Genomic DNA, 19,305 nt, shown 5'->3' on the forward strand with positions numbered 1-19,305 from the left:
ATCAAACACTTCATTTCCTGCATTCTGGTGAATTTTTATGCAGCAATTTGTGCCTTTTCTGCATCAATTTATGGTGGAAATGTCTTTATTTATGTAAAGGAAAACACAAAATTCAGTTTTTATTGGTGGGGACAAATGCATGTGTTCTAAATATTGAGGGGGACGTATCCCCTGCGTTCCCCTCTGAAATCTAGGCCTATTCTTATTGGTATCGATTATTTAATCAGAATCAGAATCAGGTTTTATTGCCAAGTAGGTTTTTACATACAAGGAATTTGTTTTGGTCTGGTGATGCATAACAGTGAACATGAAATAAAATAAAATAAAATAAAATAAAATAAAATAAAATAAAATAAACATAGTGCAATAACATAAACATAGTGCAAACAGTAAACAGTAAACAATAAACAATAGTGCAAGGGGACAAAGTGTTAGAATAAGTACAGGTGCTATGTCTGTTTGGTGTCCGTGGGGGTCAGGATAACAAACAGTGTCAGTGGGGGTCCTGGGCCTTGTTGATGAGGCCAGCTGCAGTCGGGAAAAAACTGTTCTTGTGTCATGAGGTTTTGGTCCTGATGGACCGCAGCCTCCTGCCGGAGGGGAGTGTTTGAAAGAGTTTGTGTCTAGGGTGGGAGGGGTTGGCCACAATCTTTTCTGCCCGCCTCAGGGCCCTGGAGGTGTGCAGGTCCTGGAGGGACAGCAGGTTGCAGCCAATCACCCTCTCAGCAGCGTGAATGATACGCTGCAGTCTGCCCTTGTCCTTGACAGTGGCAGCAGCGTACCAGATGGTGATGGAGGAGGTGAGGATGGACTCAATGATGGCGGTGTAGAAGTGCACCATTATTGGCATTGGCAGGTTGAACTTCTTCAGCTGCCGCAGGAAGTACATCCTCTGCTGTGCCTTCTTGGTGAGGGAGCTGATGTTCAGCTCCCACTTGAGGTCCTGGGTGATGATGATGCCCAGGAAGCGGAAGGACTCCACAGTGTCGACTGGGGAGTCACACAGGGTGATGGGGGCGGGTGGGGCTGGGTTCTTTCTGAAGTCCACAACCATCTCCACTGTCTTTAGAGCGTTGAGCTCCAGGTTGTTTTGGCTGCACCAGGACACCAGATGTTCAATCTCCCTCCTGTAGGCGGACTCATCCCCACCAGAGATGAGCCCAATGAGAGTGGTGTCGTCTGCAAACTTCAGGAGCTTGACTGACTGGTGACTGGAGGTGCAGCTGTTTGTATACAGGGAGATGAGTAGAGGGGAAAGGACGCAGCCTTGAGGGGAACCGGTGCTGATGGTCCAGGAGTCGGAGACGTGTTTCCCTAGCTTCACGTGCTGCTTCCTGTCAGACAGGAAGTCGGTGATCCACCTGTAGGTGGAGTCAGGCACGTGCAGCTGGGAGAGCTTGTCCTGTAGTAGAGCCGGGATGATGGCGTTAAAGGCGGAGCGGAAATCCACAAACAGGATCCTGGCATAGGTTCCTGCAGTGTCCAGGTGCTGGAGGATGAAGTGGAGGGCCATGTTTACGGCATCGTCCACAGACCTGTTGGCTCTGTAGGCGAACTGCAGGGGGTCCAGGAGTGGGTCCGTGATGGTTTTAAGGTGGGACAGTACAAGGCGCTCAAAAGACTTCATTACCACAGAGGTCAGGGCGACGGGTCTGTAGTCATTGAGTCCTGGGTCCTTGTTTTTTTGGGGACGGGGATGATGGTAGAAGTCTGGCTAGAAATAGCTTTACAAAATAAGTAATTGTACCTTACTGAACCCGTGTTCAGCAGTTGTCTACGATCATGAAAATGCACTTTTTGTACGTCGCTTTGGATAAAAGCGTCTGCTAAATGAATGTAATGTAATGTAATGTAAAGAAGTCTTGAAGCAGGCTGGTACGTGGCATGTCTCCAGTGTGGTGTTAAAAATGTCTGTGAACACCGGAGACAGCTGATCGGCACAGTGCTTCAGGGTGGAGGGAGAGACAGAGTCTGGTCCAGCTGGGGGTTCTGTCCATTTAATTGGTTATGTGAATCTAAAATGGCTGTTGTTTCACCATTTAGTTCCATAACACTTTTTAGTGTATTTTGAACAAAACAAGATAAAGAAACTTGTTTATGTATCTACAGTTCCTCAATTGTTTGTGTTTGGACCTTGTTGTCGTTGTCGGCTGATCTAATGTCTCTCTGCCACCTTCATCAGCAGTAACAGCAAATGTGGGGTTCCATGGTGTAATGGTTAGCACTCTGGACTCTGAATCCAGCGATCCGAGTTCAAATCTCGGTGGAACCTGAGCTTTGGCAACTTTTTGATGCTCATATCATGTGTTTTCATGAATAATTATGTGACATAACTGGAAGAAATGTGCATATATGCCACAGTAAAATGTCCTTCTCCAGTGTACGTATACAGGCAATACCATCCAGTGTACAGGCAGTTAATTATGTCTAGTTGCTGATGTTAGTGAAAATCCTAATACTGTGACTGATCATAGATGAAATGATTCACATTCGTTTCATTAATCTAGTTTGTTTCAGGTGCTTAGCACGATCCATACGGCCTTCATACATACCATTGTCTTTGATATTGTTAATTGTGAAACACATATTATAACTGAATGCTGCTTGTAAAGAAAAGCCACTCCTTCGAGCCGGATTCGAACCAGCGACCTAAGGATTTCAACAAGGCACACCTACAGTCCTCCGCTCTACCAACTGAGCTATCGAAGGGCACACATAAACAAACACCAACGTGTGTAAACCGAGATGGAATCACTCCCCTGGCACTGTTAAAGTGTTTCTGCAGCAAAGCAGGCCCTGGTCCTCAAAGTGGTCGGGTAAGCCAGGGCTAAATTATGGCTACAGACCTTGGATGGCAGACAAGTCCCAACCAGAAACCACAAGTTGGGAAACCACGGCAAAAACACCATTGCATAAAAGCCCTATTCATAGTTTTGCAACTGAATTCTCCAAGCCAAACATAAGTTAATACTTTCGCCGTCTCGTACATTATTTCAACATTTTCAAAGAAAGTCAATAAAGGATTTTATCTATTTATGATGGCTGCGAATGATGTGTTCTTGTGAAAACACGATGTTAGAATTTTCGTAATCACCACAGATTTGTCAATTTACCAAGAGACCAGTACAGCAAAACGCAAATGAAGGAAATAAAACTATTTTAGCCCAAGTACACAACCTTGACACTGCCAGTAGAATGGTCTACATATTCTGGTTGTCAGAGCTGCTTTAGTGCGGGTGGGACATGCAAGGTGTGATATGCAGGACATGTATCTTAAATTAGAGTCTGTGGGGTCACATTGCAACTGCACCATTTTTTGAATGAGGCTGTTCAAAGTTTTTACTCACGCCTACAGAAATAAGTGAAAGTGTTTATTTAGTCTTGGCTGTGCTAATGACCACCAAGTGGAAAAATAACCTCATGCTTTTCTGCTGTGGTATAGCATAGCCTACTTGTGTCCTTTTTAAAACTGAAGCTGTAATTGCTTTTTATTAATAAATGTAATGTGGGGGATTGTGTATCAGCATTGCAATTTAATTATAATACAAATGGGCTCGAATACAACAATGGATCTTGTGTTCAGATGGTACTAAATGCTTATACCTGCTTTTCATGAGAATATGCTGAAACAAACAAACTAAATATCAAAAAGAAAAGAAATGCTACATCTTTCTGCTTTCATTTTCTCAGTAATCTCAGCATATGCAAATGAGCTGGCAGTGAACTGTATAGGTAAATGCATTCCTGGGACTCACTTAAACACCAGGAACGATGGCTAGGAACGTGATTTCACAGAAATGACTGTATAATCACGAGTATATTACATGCAATGATATCCAATTGTATTTGTTACTAGAAGAAAAACGAGAAAATACACTAAATAATTAATTTTATTTACCGAACTTTTATTATGAAAAACTAACCCCGAACGTCTCCAATTATTGCCACCAACAATAATCTCCACGGAGCTGCCAGAGCGCTGTGGGCTTCGGAGCCATAGGCATATATATGTCTATGTTCGGAGCTGCCAGCAGTTATTGCCAGCTTCACAACGCGAGAACTATTCGGTTTTGGCCGAAGTACACAATGGTGTCTTCACCCCCGCCTAATTTTTCCTGGATTGAGCCTAACAATCTGGCAGGGCTAGCGTTGCCCAGAATGACTGCGCATTATAAATACTTGTTGGATAGTGGTATACAGCACTTGGTTTGTCTTTGTGAGACGAAGCCTCCATGCTACGACACCTGTCCTGGACTGACATTGCACCACATAGCAATAACAGACTTCTGCCCACCCAGTTTGGATCAAATCAAAAGGTTCTTGGCGATTGTTGAGAACGCCAACGGAAATAATGAGGTGAGTACGGCTACAGCTGTGTGCTCGCTAACAATAATCCCTGGTGTCTCTTGCGTCGGTAGAGAGCGGGGGAATCGAAGCAGAATTAACTGCATTTATTTGTGCATCAGCTACATTCATTTGTGAATCAGTTACATTTATTTATTTGTTTGTTTGTTTTTGAGACAACAAAGCCCCATACATAACAGCCACATAACTGAACGGGAGAGGCAAATACACAACCGAATTGGTGACAGTAGCCTAGCCTATTCACCGAAAGAACTTGCACGAACTAGCCTAAATCAGGCGTGCCTCTTGTTTTACCGGAAACGTATCTCGGCACATCAAAATGTCATGAAAAAATGGTTTTCACGATGAATGCCCATTATACACGTGGAGACTAACTGACCTTGTTCATTTTAAGTCACCCTCGATAAGAGTGTCTGCTCTTTGAATCACAATGAATATTTTATCCAAATCGTTGAAAAATAACTAGTAGGCTACCTGGAACAAAGAACACTTTTTATATACCCTGTAATTTCATTAACTCGAACGATGCATCTTCTGGTTCCAATATCACAGTACTTAAAAGGAACGGTGTAATTTTCTGATAGCATGCTGATCTGTGCTGCGTTCGTGTGATCATCGGAAATTTACGTTATGTCATATCGGAAACACAATTTGGGTGTATTTGAACCATTTTAATTCGGAACAAAACAAATATAATGGAGTTCCGCACGACTTTCTTTTCGTCATTTTTTCTTTTTGTTTGCTGTGGGGGAGAGAGTTTTGGGTCAAGCTGGTTAGCTATCTGTAGCTCATATGAATCATTAAACATCAGGTTCTTAGCCTCACTTTTAAAACAGTCTCGACTTTGCTACAATGGGTAATAAAACAATAAAAAAGTAATATAGTTTCCTGGCAATATAACACCATTTTCAATTATAATTGCAACATTTTACATAAATAGGCTACACCATGTTGCTCACTTACATAACCTTTGGTAGAAAGAGGCGCACTGCCTCAGTGACAAACACCCAAATGCATTCGATACACTTACTTCCTTGGAGGATGCTTTTGATTGGATAATGTGTGTACCTAACAGAACTTTCGACCAATAGAAACATGCTGCAGGCATTACAGTTCTATGCTCCTGACTCACTTGTTTCAGGGTGTGGGAGTTCACTGTCTACATGGCCATGGAAGAACAGGGACGATGCTGGCCTGCTATCTGGTGAAGGCTAGAAAGATCTCAGGGGACCACGCCATCAAGGAGATTCGAAGACTGCGCAGTGGGTCCATCGAAACACAAGGGCAGGAAAAAGCAGTTTTGGACTTCTATAATCATATTATACGAAGCCTTTAAAACTTTGTTGTAGCCATCTGTATCTGTTAACTTCTTGGCATTCTTATAAACCTTTCATTCAGTTGTTCTTTCAAAATGTATTTGTGGAAGTGCAATTAAACCATTTATTTATTTTTTATTGATTCATTCATCCAGCTTATCACATTGGTGATGGCATAGACAAAATGTAACTTCACATAAACCAAAGACAAAATTAGGGAACACAATTCCGAAGCAAAATAATAATGGCCACGTGTCCCTTTACCTGTTTTGCATTTACAGCATAGGTCTACGAATTGAGAGGGGTACACTTTATTGAGAATTACACAGGTTCTGTGTACCCAATGCATCATTTTGTGTTACATTTCTGTTGTACAGGAAAATTTTACGCACATGTAATAAAGCTTTTATTGAAGAGTTTGTGTCTGTGCCTCCACCCAGATCTTTCTCCCCAAGCTTTGTGAACACCTTTTTAAAAAAAATATTATCTGTAAAATTAGAGGATGTAAGTGAAGAAAATGCAGATATAAAATGATTAGGGGGTATGTTAAGTACATGGTGTACAGACAATAGAAAGCTGTTCTTTTGTGGAATAAATCTGCCACACATGTAATTCCTGTATTTGACCAAAACTGACAGATCTCATTACTGAGGCCTGGGGGGAACTACTTTATTTTTAACAAATGGTGTAAGAGGACAGAAACATTGTTTTTTCTTAAGAGCATTATTAACATCGTACCAAACCTAAACTGCATTCTGCAAAAGGGATTATACTTAATTTCTGAGGGAATGTTTTTTCTATCCCCAGTCAAGATGCTGACGAGTTATTCTATGCCAATCCACAAGACAATAGGATCTACACTTAGCTATTCCGCAATTATACGTACATGCAATGCACAACTGTAATAGATAAGCTTTGGCAGAGCCACACCACCTTTATTCAGTGGCAATTGTAATTTTGAACTATCATGACCAATAAATGTAGACATACATTTATCACATCAGCAGCGTTTTTTTTTTTACTAAGGTACAAGGGTAGCATTTGAAGATAGTCTTGGGATCCGATTAGATTAAGATTCATTTTGATTAGATTAAGCCTAACAATCCAGGAAATAGGCAAGTCCACCTCTCAAGGCCAACTTGTACCATTCTTCATATAGGAAATAAATTAATGAAATATATATTTTTCCACTTCAGAAAGATTTCCATAAACTGTAACATAATTCCAATGCCTGAGAATGTTCTACACTTTGAAGGTCAAAGGAATCAACACATGAACTCAATGTTAAAGATTTTATTTAAAAATAAGTTGCAGGTGAAATACAGTAGAAATTAGCTACAGCAGTTTCAGTGCTCTCCAGCAATGAGTAACACACAATTTTCTCTTCTTTAAAAAAAAAAAAAAAGTGCCAGAGAGTTAATACTACAAGAACCCTGGCATTCTTTCAAAACCCAGGCACTCTCCCAACTCCTTTCACATTAATATTAACATGTATTCATCTCTGAAATAAAAAGTAGCCATATATATATATATATATACACATATACATATACATATACATATATATATTTTTTTTTTCCATGGGGAAGTGTTTGACAAGACAAGAACATGGCCAGGGTGTATACATAACACCGCTGGTCTTGTCTTCTTGGCCAGAGACTGAAGTTGTGCTTTATTGTGGTACCCGAAAGCTATCCACTGTGTGTCACACTCGGCATCATCCACACAAATACTGGAAAAATCCACAGCCACGGAGCTTCCCAAATGGTTTTCCCAATAACGACCATCCAGTTTGAAAAGAAAAAAATAGCAAAAATATATATTTATATATTTTACACTCCAGTCTGAATACATACACATTTGTTTAATTTCATCGCGTTATTCCACCCATCAGTTCCCCTCCCCCCCCTAAGGCAATGAATGTCTGTCCACTCCATCCTACGAACAGAAGTGCAGATGTCCATACAGTGCAATTACTGACACTTAGCCTTGCCATCAAATTGGCCCCTGGATTTCTGAGCTGTTAAAAAGCTGCACTGCCAGCCATTCACTTCCCCTACCAGTTTTCTAAGAGTATCACCTGGCATGTGCAAATCAGTCACGTGATCCAATGCTGATAAACAGTTAAATGTACTGCTGTAAAATAACAAAGCTAATTATTCAAACAAAAGCATAACTAAAACGGGAAATTAAACCAATCTCATTCTACCACAGAACAAACCGGCTAGATCACTGTTTTCTCACCTTAGGTCAAACGAGGACAACTGCACCCTGACCTACAAAACAACCAGCTTGTGCTAAACACTCATTTTGCAATTAAGCAATCCTGCTTAAAGTGACTAATTTTCACATCTATGTAAAATACAGCATCTTAAATACTTCTATACAAATTGTACAGACAATTCCAGCATTTTTGTAAAATCTGTATTTATTTATGATTTACAAAATCCTAACATGAAACAACCATTAAAGCGAATCAAATAAATTTTGTCTTACCTAAAATGGAAAACACGTGGATGTGAATACATCTGTCAGTTAATATTGTTGGAGCAGAAAAAGGAGGCTATAGACACTGATACCTTAAGCATAATTCAAATTTACATAGTAAAGTCTGGTCCTTGTTCTTCTGAAAAGTATTTACACAGAATATTGAGTTTTAAAGCCCCTTTTTTTGAAAGGAAAAATTAAAGACTAAAAAACTACAGTGGTGTACATCGTGTCTTTGTGGGGAAACTGACAGCCAAACAAGGTAATCGAGGATCTCTAGAATAAGAACAGGCTTTTGTCACAATCATGGCTTGTTTTAAAATTATTTTTAAAAACAACCAGTTCGCTATTAAATGCAATATTCATATGCATTTCCAATGCAATGTCACACTTTTTTAGTGGATGCAACAAAACCAGTGTAACAAAACAATAATGTTCAAATAAATATCAGCTGTGCAATGACATTTTTACACATTTGTATGTAATTGTGATTAGTCTCCTACCACTCTCCTCATGAATGCAGTGTGCTGTAGAGCAGGAACTGCTTAACTCTTACACATAACCAAGAAAATGTCTAATAGTTGATTAACAAAAACATTTTTAAAAATCACTGAGAGGACAAAAAGCCTGTTCTCTACCTCCTAATGTGAAAGAAATATCTAGAATTTCAATACACATAACTGCCCTGTTGGGATGTTATGCAAGAACTCGTGGCAGGTGAGTATTCTTGGAAAATGTTAGATATTTACAGTGTAAGCGTAAAAACGAGTGGAGGTGAGATTTTGGATTCGTCAGGACTGAAGTCTTGATGCAACCAGCACCCTTAGGAATTGTGAGTAGTGTGAAGAGCAGAGCAGAATATACAGTGGAACCCATCTTTCTTTTACAGGTTGGTGACTTGAAACCGGCCTTTCATTTTGAAAAGCAAAAAAAAGAAAAAAAAAAGAAATATGTGGAAATGAGTAATGCAGCAAAAGCATAACATATCAAAATGTTCCACATTACAGTAAGCTATTAAAAAAAAACTTTCAACCATAACCCAATAACCATTTTACAAACAAAAATATATCCCCCTTCATGTGATTTCAAATTTGCCTTGTATAAGTAAAAACATTTTTACAGTGCTTTATCGTAATATACCTTTGATAGTTTTGTGGGAAAGTAAGAATCGTCTGTTCTATTCAGGGACGCACATGGAAATTATTTGTGCAGGGAAAAGTATATGAGAAAGCCCTCCCTCTCCACCCCCTTGTGCACATGCATACACACGCGCGCGCGCGCGCACACACACACACACACACATACACCATCCTGCTACACGTCAGCTCCATGATAAACACAATCCCCTACCTCAGTGTTGTCTTCTCAACTACTTTCTCTACCCTCCCTCTCACAGTAGCATCCAATTCATCTGCCTCGCTGAAAAGTCTTTAATAATGTCTTTAACCCTTTCTAGAGTAGGTTTTTTGGAATTATTTTTTTCTCTCCAAAATTCTAAGTCAGTATTCTAGAACTCAGCTGCTTTCAATTACCAGAAGTGATTGTGACATCAACATTAGAATCTTCAGTTCAGTTAAGAAGATTGTAATCGTATTTGTGATATTACACCTCAAAGGGTTGAAGTCAATATTACAAGCTTGTTCACATTTGACTGGAAGAATTGCAAGGCCATTCAGTCTCACTTAACTCATTTTAGATCTCAGATTTTTTTCAGATTATTAATTAAAGTTTACTGGGTGCTTGTTCCCCCCCTGCAACTGTGACTGGCAGTGTAGAAAATATGCATACAGCAACACAAATTTCACTATAGATGCTTTCCAAGTGCATCAAGTAAATAGCATTGAGTAGCTGAAGAGGGTTTAATGATAGTGGGAAGGTGGCACTGTATATCGTCCTGAGATGCAAAACTTGTCTCTCCAAGTTATCTGAAAGGTCAGTGCTGTATTGACGGTGTATTGATGCCCTGACGTCATCTACGCTCAACTCTTTGAATATCAGAAGTGCAAACTCGTCACAAGAGCCTGGCTGACTGAAGAAGAGTGCCTAGCATATAATATGCTAACCCCGCGTTCACACAGCGACCAACTCATAACTGTTCTGTGGACGCTTAAGTGTACCAGGCTGAGGAAAGAGCTTCCTGTTGTGTCCTCTGCAGCTGCAAACGTTTGATGTAGAGAAATAATGGCATAAGGTAGTGTGCCAATGATGTATATTTTCCATATAGCATATCCCTTTAAGTTGCTGGCTGTTGTGATCTTTGTTGAATGCGAGATGGATTCCTAGGAATAGCCTAGCTAGCAACTCATCTCTCTAGTGGTAAAACTCAACATGTGCTTTGGGGCTCAAGGAGGCTCATTTTCGGCTAATTACAGCAAGCCACGTATTTGCCATGTGGCCTGTCCAGATATACTGCTCCTCCACTGTAATCGGTAAAGCCGAACAGAACAATTATTCACAAAATGGTATTTTATCGGTTGGAAAAATAGCAAACAAGGAAACTGAGTAACTGTTGGCAAGCAACGCCGCGAAAAGATAAACTGCAGGCAAGTTTCGTCGCCCAGTTGCTCGTGTCACTCGCCTCATAGAAAAGGAACGGACTTCGAGCAACCGGTCCACTGAATCGCTGTCAATCCCTGCGCCCAGTAACAATGAACGCTGCGATTTCTCCACTTAAAATGGGAGACGTTGGTGTGAAATGCCTCGTTCATGATCTGGCGTATAGTTTCAGCCATTTTAAGGTAGATGGGCTACTTTAAGACACTAAAGACGGTCCTAAAGTAACCTATTTACCTCATCTACACTTTCAGACTTCTCTGGCTTGGCAGAAAACAACAAACACGGAATACAGTAAAAGCACCCTTTGCCCTCTCTAATAACCATCTCTCTTAACGTTCGTGTGGCGCTTTTTAATTGTGAATATAACAAACATTATAGAAAGACTTTCCTTGTGAATTGGTTGCTGCCATATTTTTGAATGAGAGGGAAATGTGTTTGCTAAATAGGGCTCTAACAATATTTTGCCTTTTGTCGGTAATTGTTTTTCTGTCATCGTAGTGCTCTAGTGCACTGTCGGTAGACCTATTTACCTGACCTGGTATTCCCTGCAGTGATAGTGGGGGTTTATCTCGCTCCTCTGCACCTTTCTTCCATGACAGCAGTGGCATGCTCACTCGCTTCTTCGCTGACGTTAACGTTAGAATTAACTGGCTTCCATCTTCATGCCTCAGAATAAAGTTTGTCAATAAGTTGTTTGTAGGGTCTGTTCTCGCTTCTTTTGTATTTTCATTTTTCAAATCCTGCTTTTTGACGTTTCACGTTGCTAATTTTCTGGCTCTGGCTGCCTGTCCTAAAGTTAACGTTATTCCTCCACTCAAAATAACAAACGTTGAGAGAGCTTGACATCTTTAGCAAAAGGTAACGCACCATGCATCCACGCCCCCATGGAGCAAACTGTATAAGAGGCCATTGTTAAAAATGAAATGCCCAATATATTTAGATGTATTTTTAAATTTTTATTTATATATAAAAAAAATAAAATAAATCATCCGCCTCTGGGGGACCCCCTGGACCTGCTACCTCCCGGGAAAGCTTTCTCCGTTATACCCCCTTAGCTCCGCCCCTGCTCCTATTGAAAACCGTCTAAATCGTCTAAAGGTCCAGTTATTCATTAAAACATAAAATGAGAAGAAAGAAAGGGTGGGAACTGAGAACTAGCTCCCGCTTTTCCTCGCTCGGCCGGGGCCTGGCATTGCGACGTGCTCGGGCTCTCTGCTATTTAGTGTTGAGTTCGCTCTCAATTTCCATGAGTTTTCGTGAGGCCTTGACCTTATTGGACACTTCCTTCCCCTGGGAGAAGAGCCGCTGGCGTTCCTTGAAGGTGAGACTCTCTGGGGCTCCTCCAGTTACAGAGGCATCCAGCTCTTGACCACTGCAAGAATAAGTACAGCCCAATTAAAGTAAAGTACAGCAAGTCTGTTTTTTCAAATACAAATATGACCTGCAGGGATCACTTGTGAGACAGTTAAATGTAGAAACGTTTATCTTGCTGCAGAAGGGGGGTTCCTACTTTTGGGGAAACTGGGTACTGCATGCTTTTACTGGGCTATAATGGACGGAAGGCGGGGCATTACTCGGCCATTCAACCTCCAGTGTAACAGCTGCTGTCTTTACCAGCAGAAAGGAATGCTGTGGAAGACCTATGGCATCTATTAATAAAGATGCCTTACTGGGACACTCTCTTTGTGGTGTCAATGGGTCAGTGTACAGCCAACCAGTCTCCATACATTTGCTGTCCCTCAGATAATCAGAGCTCCTTCTTGCTTCCAAGAGACCTTTCAGTAAGTCCTGCCCTACTGTACGCGTTAGCTAGTTTTCCCATAAGATTCACAGCCGTAACAGTAATTTAAGGAAACGGAAATCTCCCTTGTTCAGTTTCTCAGAGCTCTATGGAGACTGCAGGAGGGCAGGGTGATGATAGACTGTGGGCTGTACCCACGTCAAAGGTAAACCTCTCTGTGATGAGTAGAGGGTACAAAGACCTGTGTGTGGCCACTGCTGAGACACATCAGAGGCAAACTCAGGACCTGGAACTCTTCAGAATGATGGCTTGACTGGAAGCTACAAACTGCATGATCCACATAATGGAGGCCTAAGTGGACAGCATGCGAGCCATTTAAACAGCAGTAAGATCGAGAGAACACCGAAGGGAGCTTTTGCTTCAGCACAGAATGTAATCTCCAGGAGACCTTCAAAAAGACAAAAGGAGGCCTTCAAATTTAAAGTCTGTGATGTCGCCCAACTCGCAGTGTCTCTGAAATGTATCTGTTTACAGTCTGGGAGAAAGAGTGTATCCTGTGCCTAGATGAGAGTTTTAGACGAGCCGAAACCAGACCTTCACGCCGACGTCGGCGCAGTCTGGTACAGGACTCACCTCTTAGCCCATTTCTCTCGCGGGTCCTTGTAAACTTCGTTCGATCCTACAACTCCTGCTGTGTTTCCAGTGTACGTATTATATCCTGTTTTTAAAATCAGACATGGATGGAATAACAATGCAGGTTTAATGATCAGTAAATGCCTGAGTCTGTTGAAAAAAAAATGATTCACCAGTGAAATCTTTTGACGTGATGCATGAAAAGGTGCTGGGTACCCGAAAGTTGGTTTTGGATTTATTCAAATGTTCAGATTTGAGGTTTGATTTTAGGCCCACCTCACTTTAGAGATGTTCCGAACAACTTTTTAATGATTCAAATTCAACATTTACCCAATTCTGTACCCAGCAACTTTTCAGTAACATTCAAATTCAACAGCACCTTTCACAGGCCAAAACAAGCTGCAGGACTAGAATAGCTCACTGGTTTAGTGTTAGTCATTCCAAGGCATGCCTGAAGCATATTCTGAGAAACAAGTGCCTGGGCATCAAAGGTGGGGGCCCAGAGGCAAACAGCCGTTGAAAGATTCAGGATTAATCCAATAAACCATTTATGCTGGCTCCGACAACACAAGGCTCCCAAGAGAGACAGCAAGTACACAACTGTTTGCCTCACAATGGGCAGAATGAGGTGGGTTGAGCCAGAACCCAACACCACTTGAGCCAAAATGGCCCCACCTTTAAGCCACAGAATGCAATAGCCAAGAGGCATACAGGTCCATGTGTGTTGTCAGGGCTTATGCCACAGGGACGCTGACCCACTGCAGGCAAACAACAAACTATTTCATTCCACTCGGTTATCTCTTACACGTTAAGGCACAACCATGATCTGAAAACATTTTTTTTTTTATTCATTAATTTTTTAAATGTGGAATGAAAGGGTGACAAAGGGCACTGAACAAACATCGACTTGTGTGACTCGAGATGGAATCACTCCCCTGGCACTGTTAAAGTGTTTCTGCAGCAAAGCAGGCCCTGGTCCTCAAAGTGGTCGGGTAAGCCAGCCCTAAATTATGGCTACAGACCTCGGATGCTAGGCAAGGCCCGACCAGAAACCGCAAGTTGGGAAACCACGGCGAAAACACCATTACATAAAAGCCCTATTCATAGTTTCGCAGTGGAATACTCCAAGCCAAAAGTAAGTTTATACCTTGGCGTCTCGTACATTGTTTCGAAATTTTCAAGGAAAGTCAATGAAAGGTTTCTCTATATATGAGGGCGACGAATGATGTTTTTCTGTGCATTGAGGTTTTTTTGTTTTTGTTTTTGGTAAACGCCAAAGATTTGTCGATGTACCAAAAAACCAGTACAATGAGGTAAATAAAGGAAATTAAACTAGCCTAAGTACACTACAACTTCACAATGCCAGTAGAATAATCTAGAACCATGTATTCAGGTTGCCAGAGCTGCTCGGGGTTCAGGAGCAGCTGGGACTCCTGAACCAGCGAACGGCTCTGGGATCAGGGGAACAGGTAGGGAAGGCAGTCTCATGACATCACAGCACTGACACAGTGAAGAACGGGACAGTGACCGACAGGACAGCCAAATGTGCAGTCAAAGCAGACAGAGACAGACAAACGGACGGACGGACAGACGGACAGCAGTAAAGGAGTAAACAGTTAAATCCACAGCGTAGCTGGAGCTGACCGGAGCCTCGAGACCTGTTCTGCTCTTTAAACTCAGTCAATACGTCTTGCTTTGCAACCGCCGACTGAAATGGCTAATAGTTTTGTTTCCGCTGTATGGTAGGCTATGAAGCCATTATGAAGGGGCAGATGTTTACATCTGCCACAAAATATTTGATATTAATGTCAATATTTCCTCAGAAGATTAATAAAAAAATGAAATGTTACATAAGTTAAAGACAAACTCAGAATTCTGAGATTCAAAGTATGGATTATGAGATTCAAACTATAGAATTCTCAAATGAACAAGTGAATGGACGAACAAATGGACAAATGAATAAATGGACAGATGAAAACAAAGGAAATAAGGGGGCGTACGAATGAATAAATTAATGAATAAATCAATCTTGAATTGAAGAAATATACATCATCAATTTTAGGAAAACCTGCATAAAAAAACAATAGAGGAAAAAAAAAACTTTTAATGTGACGGCTGGGACAGGCATTCGTGGCTGTCGTGCGTAACGCAGGTCAGGTCATGTGACCGGACGGGAGCTCCAACACCTGCACCGCTGCAGAGAACATGTGAACAAATGAATTTGAAAGGAGGAGAGCAAGGCAAAGCCAAGGCAGTAGACAGCTATGGAAAGCAGGCTGATCAAAGCCAGCTTCTGTCAGCAAAAGGGCTTGCGGGGGGATGGCCAGGCAGGCGGGGGGCGGGGAGGACTGCGCTTTTTGTTGATGCGGGAGAGCAAGGTTAGTGATTCGCCCCTCAATTGAAATGAAGAATGCAACAGCGATCACAACGGACCCAGAGTCCATATTTTCGACAGGTGATAAGGGAACAAAGTGCTTTAGTGGGGGTGGGACATGCAAGGTGAGATAATGCAGGACCTCTTAAACTAGAGTCCGTGGGGTCGTGTTGCAACTCCGCCATTTTTTATGTACGTGGCTGTTTAAAGTTTTTACTCACGCCTACAATAACAAGTGAAAATGTTCATTTACAGTCCATGACCATGCTACTGACCACCAAGTGGCAGAATATTTAATGACCACACGCTTTTGTGCAGTGGTACAGCACAGTTGTGTTATAGGCCCTTTTTAAACATAAAGCTGTAATTGCATTATACTATTAAATATAATGTGGGGGGATAGAAATTTAATTACACTGCAAATGGGTTTGAATATAACAGAAATTATTATTATAAATAATAATTGCTCCAAGTAGAACACAAAATCCTACAATCATACGTTACCAAATGAGAATGAGAATATGCTGAAACAAACAACCGACAGATTTAAATATTACAAATAAGTTCTACATACTACTACTTTCTAACCACTTTCTACAGAAGGGGGCACTAAAGGACTGAGAAAGAGGCAAACTTCAAAGGCAGAAGTTTCTTCTCCATTTACACAACCTGCCAGTCAATTCCCTGTTCGTGTGCCTGTAAGGGACCTTTAAACAGCTGCGTACAAAAGAAATGGCACCTTCGACAGATCTTTCCCCTTTGCCAAGTGAGAGTGGGGTAACTGGAGGTGAGCTGGCCCTCTGGAGCCCGCAGCAATGAGCGAAAAGAAGCCAGCGTTCGCTTTCCCTGGAGCCAAAATGGCCGACCGGCTGCTGAGGCAGATACCGTCCCCAAAGCAAAACCAAACAAACACGGACGAGAGTCAACGCCAACAGTACTTCTGATTGGATTTGGAGCGCTGGGCGTGAGAGATTGTTCATCGATCGCTTTCATTTTGCTGGTGATGATTGGAGGAAGAGGAATCGGTGAGGACAGAGGAAATTTGTGGGAAGATAATTACCAAAAAATCGGGGAGAAAAAAATTCGGTAGCTAGTGGAATTGATTTTGAATGAATAGTACGGAAATTAAGAAAACACAAAAATAATTGGAAATGCGAGAGGTGGGGGGGGGGTGGTGATAGGCAATCATGGGCTAATGAGCCCCTACCGAACAAACCTACTGGATTCTGATAGAGGGAGGGAGAGAGGGAGGGGGCGGAGGAGAAAACCTCCCCCTGCCCGAAAAACGTGAAACAGGAACACAAAAATAAGACAAAAAACAGAAAACGCATGAACCGGAGGGATGGAGACAGGACGTGCGGGGGGGGGGGCGGGGGCGGCCTCCTGTCTCTCTCGGTCTCTCTACCTTTGGAGTTGCCCGACAGGCCGAAGGCGGGTTTGGCGGGAGGGGGAGGGGGCGGCCCTGCCTTGCCCACAGTACTGTTGGCATTGGCTGCGGGCAGCTGGAATGAGCTGGACAGAAAGATCCCATCGGACAGCGGGCGGGGCTTGCGCGAGGACGGCAGCGGAGGCAGAGGCTTGTGTGCGGGCGGGAGGTCGCCATAGGACTTCCGGGTGGCGGAGAGCTTAACCTGACCTGCTAGGCCTGCGTCCTCCTCCTCCTCCTCCTCCTCCTCGTCATTGTACGAGACAAACTTGGCAGTGTACAGGGTGTCGGGGGAGACGACCTGGGTTTTGAGGTAAGAGGTGTTTCTCTGAGGCGGGGGCGGAGGAGCGTTAGTGGCGGGGGGTGCGGGAGGAGGAGGGGGCGGCTGGTAGTCCCGCGGGAGGGGCGGTCTGTACAGACCAGGCTCGTCGGGCGTCAGCAGCCGGCGCTCGGCCTCCTCGTGCTGCCGGCGCCGCCCGGCCTCCAGGCGCGTGTAGTACTCCTCCTCCTGTCTCCTCTGGGGACGAATGGGAAGAGCCGGTTAGTCAGACATGGCCCACTGCGCGCCGGCCGGGTGGGGGGGGGGGGGGGCGCTGTGGGCGGCGTGCGCTCGGCCGAGGTGGGGGAGGAGACTGCTCTCGCTGCCTGACGGGGTTCAGCTAGCTATCTGCTGTGTGTGTGTGTGTGTCATTGTGTGTGTGTGTGTGTGTGTGTGTGTGCACGCATGTGTGCGTGATTGTGAGTGTACGTGCGTATGCGTGGTGAGTGCGTGCATGTGTGTTAACATATGCATGTGTGTGTCTGAGTGAGAGTGTATGCATGTGTGGTGACTGCATGTGTGTGTGTGTGTGTGGTGTGTGTCTGAGTGAAGGGGGAGCCACCAGAGAAGCGAGGAGGGGGTTTCAGAGAGCGGGGCTTTGCTTTAGCCTGGCTTAGCGCACGTCTACAGTGCTGATGCTACAGAGTGGAAGGCTCCAATTGGGGGGGGGGGGGGTGGGTTTGCTCATATTTCATGGTTTTGCTCTGGAAAAATACCAGCAAGCACACAGAGAGCATGGCCAGCTCTGGTTTCTGTACAGGAATCCCCTCAGTTAGTGTGCGTTGGTGGGGGTGGGGGCTTGGGGGGGGTATGCCATTGATGGGAGGATGAAGTGGGTGGGGTGGGGGTGGGGGTGGGGTGGGGCACAGATGGTCTGCAGTAACTCTGTCATGGACCCCACAGACCACGGTGAGGGTGGAGCGTTCCCCAGCGGCGGTCCCAAGCGATGCCGGGTGGAATGACAATGGCCTCCCAACAAGAAGTCAACACAGTAAAACCTTCACAACACCGACGAGGGACGCCCATGCGTTTCTACGGGAACACAGCAGGACCGGGTGGCGGGAACACCGTGAGGGCATGCAGTCCACACACACTGTACAGGGCTCCAAATTACCAGCGGTCTGAAGGTGACTCACAAGGGCTCAACACTCAATGGTTACACAATCAAAAAAATGGAACTGGAATGTTTTTTTTTGTTGTTGTTTTTTTTTTAAACCAGACAGCACAACGGACAAATGACTGTGTTCAGACCACTGTTAATTCAGTATCACCAGTGAAACATCTGAGGAACACTTAACATTATCAAAACACATTCGACCTCAAATGTTATACACCAGAATTGAAAGTCAAAACACAGAAAGTTATCCAGGCGACAGTTCCGGCCTTCCTGTTTGTTTTGATGAAGAGAACGGTAGGCACTTCTCAGATAAACATAAATCCAAAGCGCATCTCAATGGGCTTTCAATTCCTTTGTCTTAGGGCAAAAATACTTGGACGCAACCTAAGGTCTACTGCGACTGCGTGTCATAAACTCTTTGCTCGGACGCAACACTTACAGCTCCGGGCGGGATCGGAGAGGTGGAAAACACGTTATAACAACTGGAAAAAAAGCCTGCTTTTTTCAGCTAATGCAAACCCAGCACGGCATGTGTGATCTGACGGAAATTTAGCGTGCAGCTGCAAAACTGCGCGGCTGCTTTTGTTCTCAAAGTAACTGGCGTAACTCAAGTTTCTGCAGGTAAACTACGATTAGCTGGGCAGACAACCGGTACCGGCGATAAGGCGGTAATTACAGCCCCGAACCTGATCCCGAAATGAGACCAGTCATCCCGTCTGTTAAGTCGGGGATTTGTCGGTGCGAACATAAAAGCAGAGCGTCCCCCTCCCTTCTCCTCTTCCTCGTTTTAAAGCCCTGTCATAACTCCACCATCATCTCAGGGAAAAAAAAAAAAAAAAGAAATCTACTGCAGTTTGTAAATATTTATCCATGTTGGCATGCGCTGAAAAAAACAGAAATGAGACATCTTTGATGTTAGTAAACTTTCCCCCCACAATGCATTGCAGCTTGTGAAATTATTTCCATTTCTA

The 19,305-nt window shown here is 43.3% G+C and overlaps 2 protein-coding genes and 2 non-coding genes across 20 annotated transcripts in view; 2 read left to right on the forward strand and 2 right to left on the reverse strand.

Moving 5' to 3' along the window:
• The first annotated feature begins 2,200 nt into the window (after positions 1-2,200).
• trnaq-cug (transfer RNA glutamine (anticodon CUG)) lies at positions 2,201-2,272 on the forward strand. Its single transcript has one exon. It is a non-coding gene; the product is annotated as a tRNA-Gln (tRNA).
• A 349-nt stretch (positions 2,273-2,621) lies between these two features.
• Positions 2,622-2,709, reverse strand: trnay-gua (transfer RNA tyrosine (anticodon GUA)). Its single transcript is given in 2 exon segments — positions 2,622-2,657; positions 2,673-2,709. It is a non-coding gene; the product is annotated as a tRNA-Tyr (tRNA).
• Positions 2,710-3,956: 1,247 nt separating this feature from the next.
• On the forward strand, positions 3,957-6,097 carry LOC135257526 (dual specificity protein phosphatase 23-like). 2 transcript variants are annotated; one of them, XM_064340348.1, is made up of 3 exons: positions 3,957-4,045; positions 4,081-4,356; positions 5,507-6,097. In XM_064340348.1, exons 2-3 carry the CDS (start codon positions 4,087-4,089, stop codon positions 5,699-5,701), a joined length of 465 nt encoding a protein of 154 aa, XP_064196418.1. In that variant the 5' UTR covers positions 3,957-4,045; positions 4,081-4,086; the 3' UTR covers positions 5,702-6,097. The 2 variants fall into 2 exon arrangements, with proteins under 2 accessions (XP_064196418.1, XP_064196417.1); XM_064340347.1 differs by having other exon boundaries at positions 3,957-4,356.
• Positions 6,098-6,959: 862 nt separating this feature from the next.
• afdna (afadin, adherens junction formation factor a) overlaps positions 6,960-19,305 on the reverse strand; it is a 117,212-nt gene continuing 104,866 nt past the window's right edge. For 8 of the 16 annotated variants that reach the window (XM_064340330.1, XM_064340335.1, XM_064340331.1 and 5 more), the window contains 3 exons: positions 16,878-17,415; positions 13,099-13,183; positions 6,960-12,096 (listed from right to left, as the gene is read on the reverse strand). In XM_064340330.1, coding sequence (XP_064196400.1) covers positions 11,940-12,096; positions 13,099-13,183; positions 16,878-17,415 — 780 coding nt within the window. In that variant the 3' untranslated portion in view covers positions 6,960-11,939. The remainder of the gene's footprint in view (positions 12,097-13,098; positions 13,184-16,877; positions 17,416-19,305) is intronic. The other 8 variants (XM_064340345.1, XM_064340342.1, XM_064340341.1 and 5 more) reach the window with 3 other exon arrangements.

This window comes from Anguilla rostrata, chromosome 6 (genome assembly GCF_018555375.3).
Source record: "Anguilla rostrata isolate EN2019 chromosome 6, ASM1855537v3, whole genome shotgun sequence".
In the NCBI taxonomy this organism is placed as follows: domain Eukaryota; kingdom Metazoa; phylum Chordata; class Actinopteri; order Anguilliformes; family Anguillidae; genus Anguilla; species Anguilla rostrata.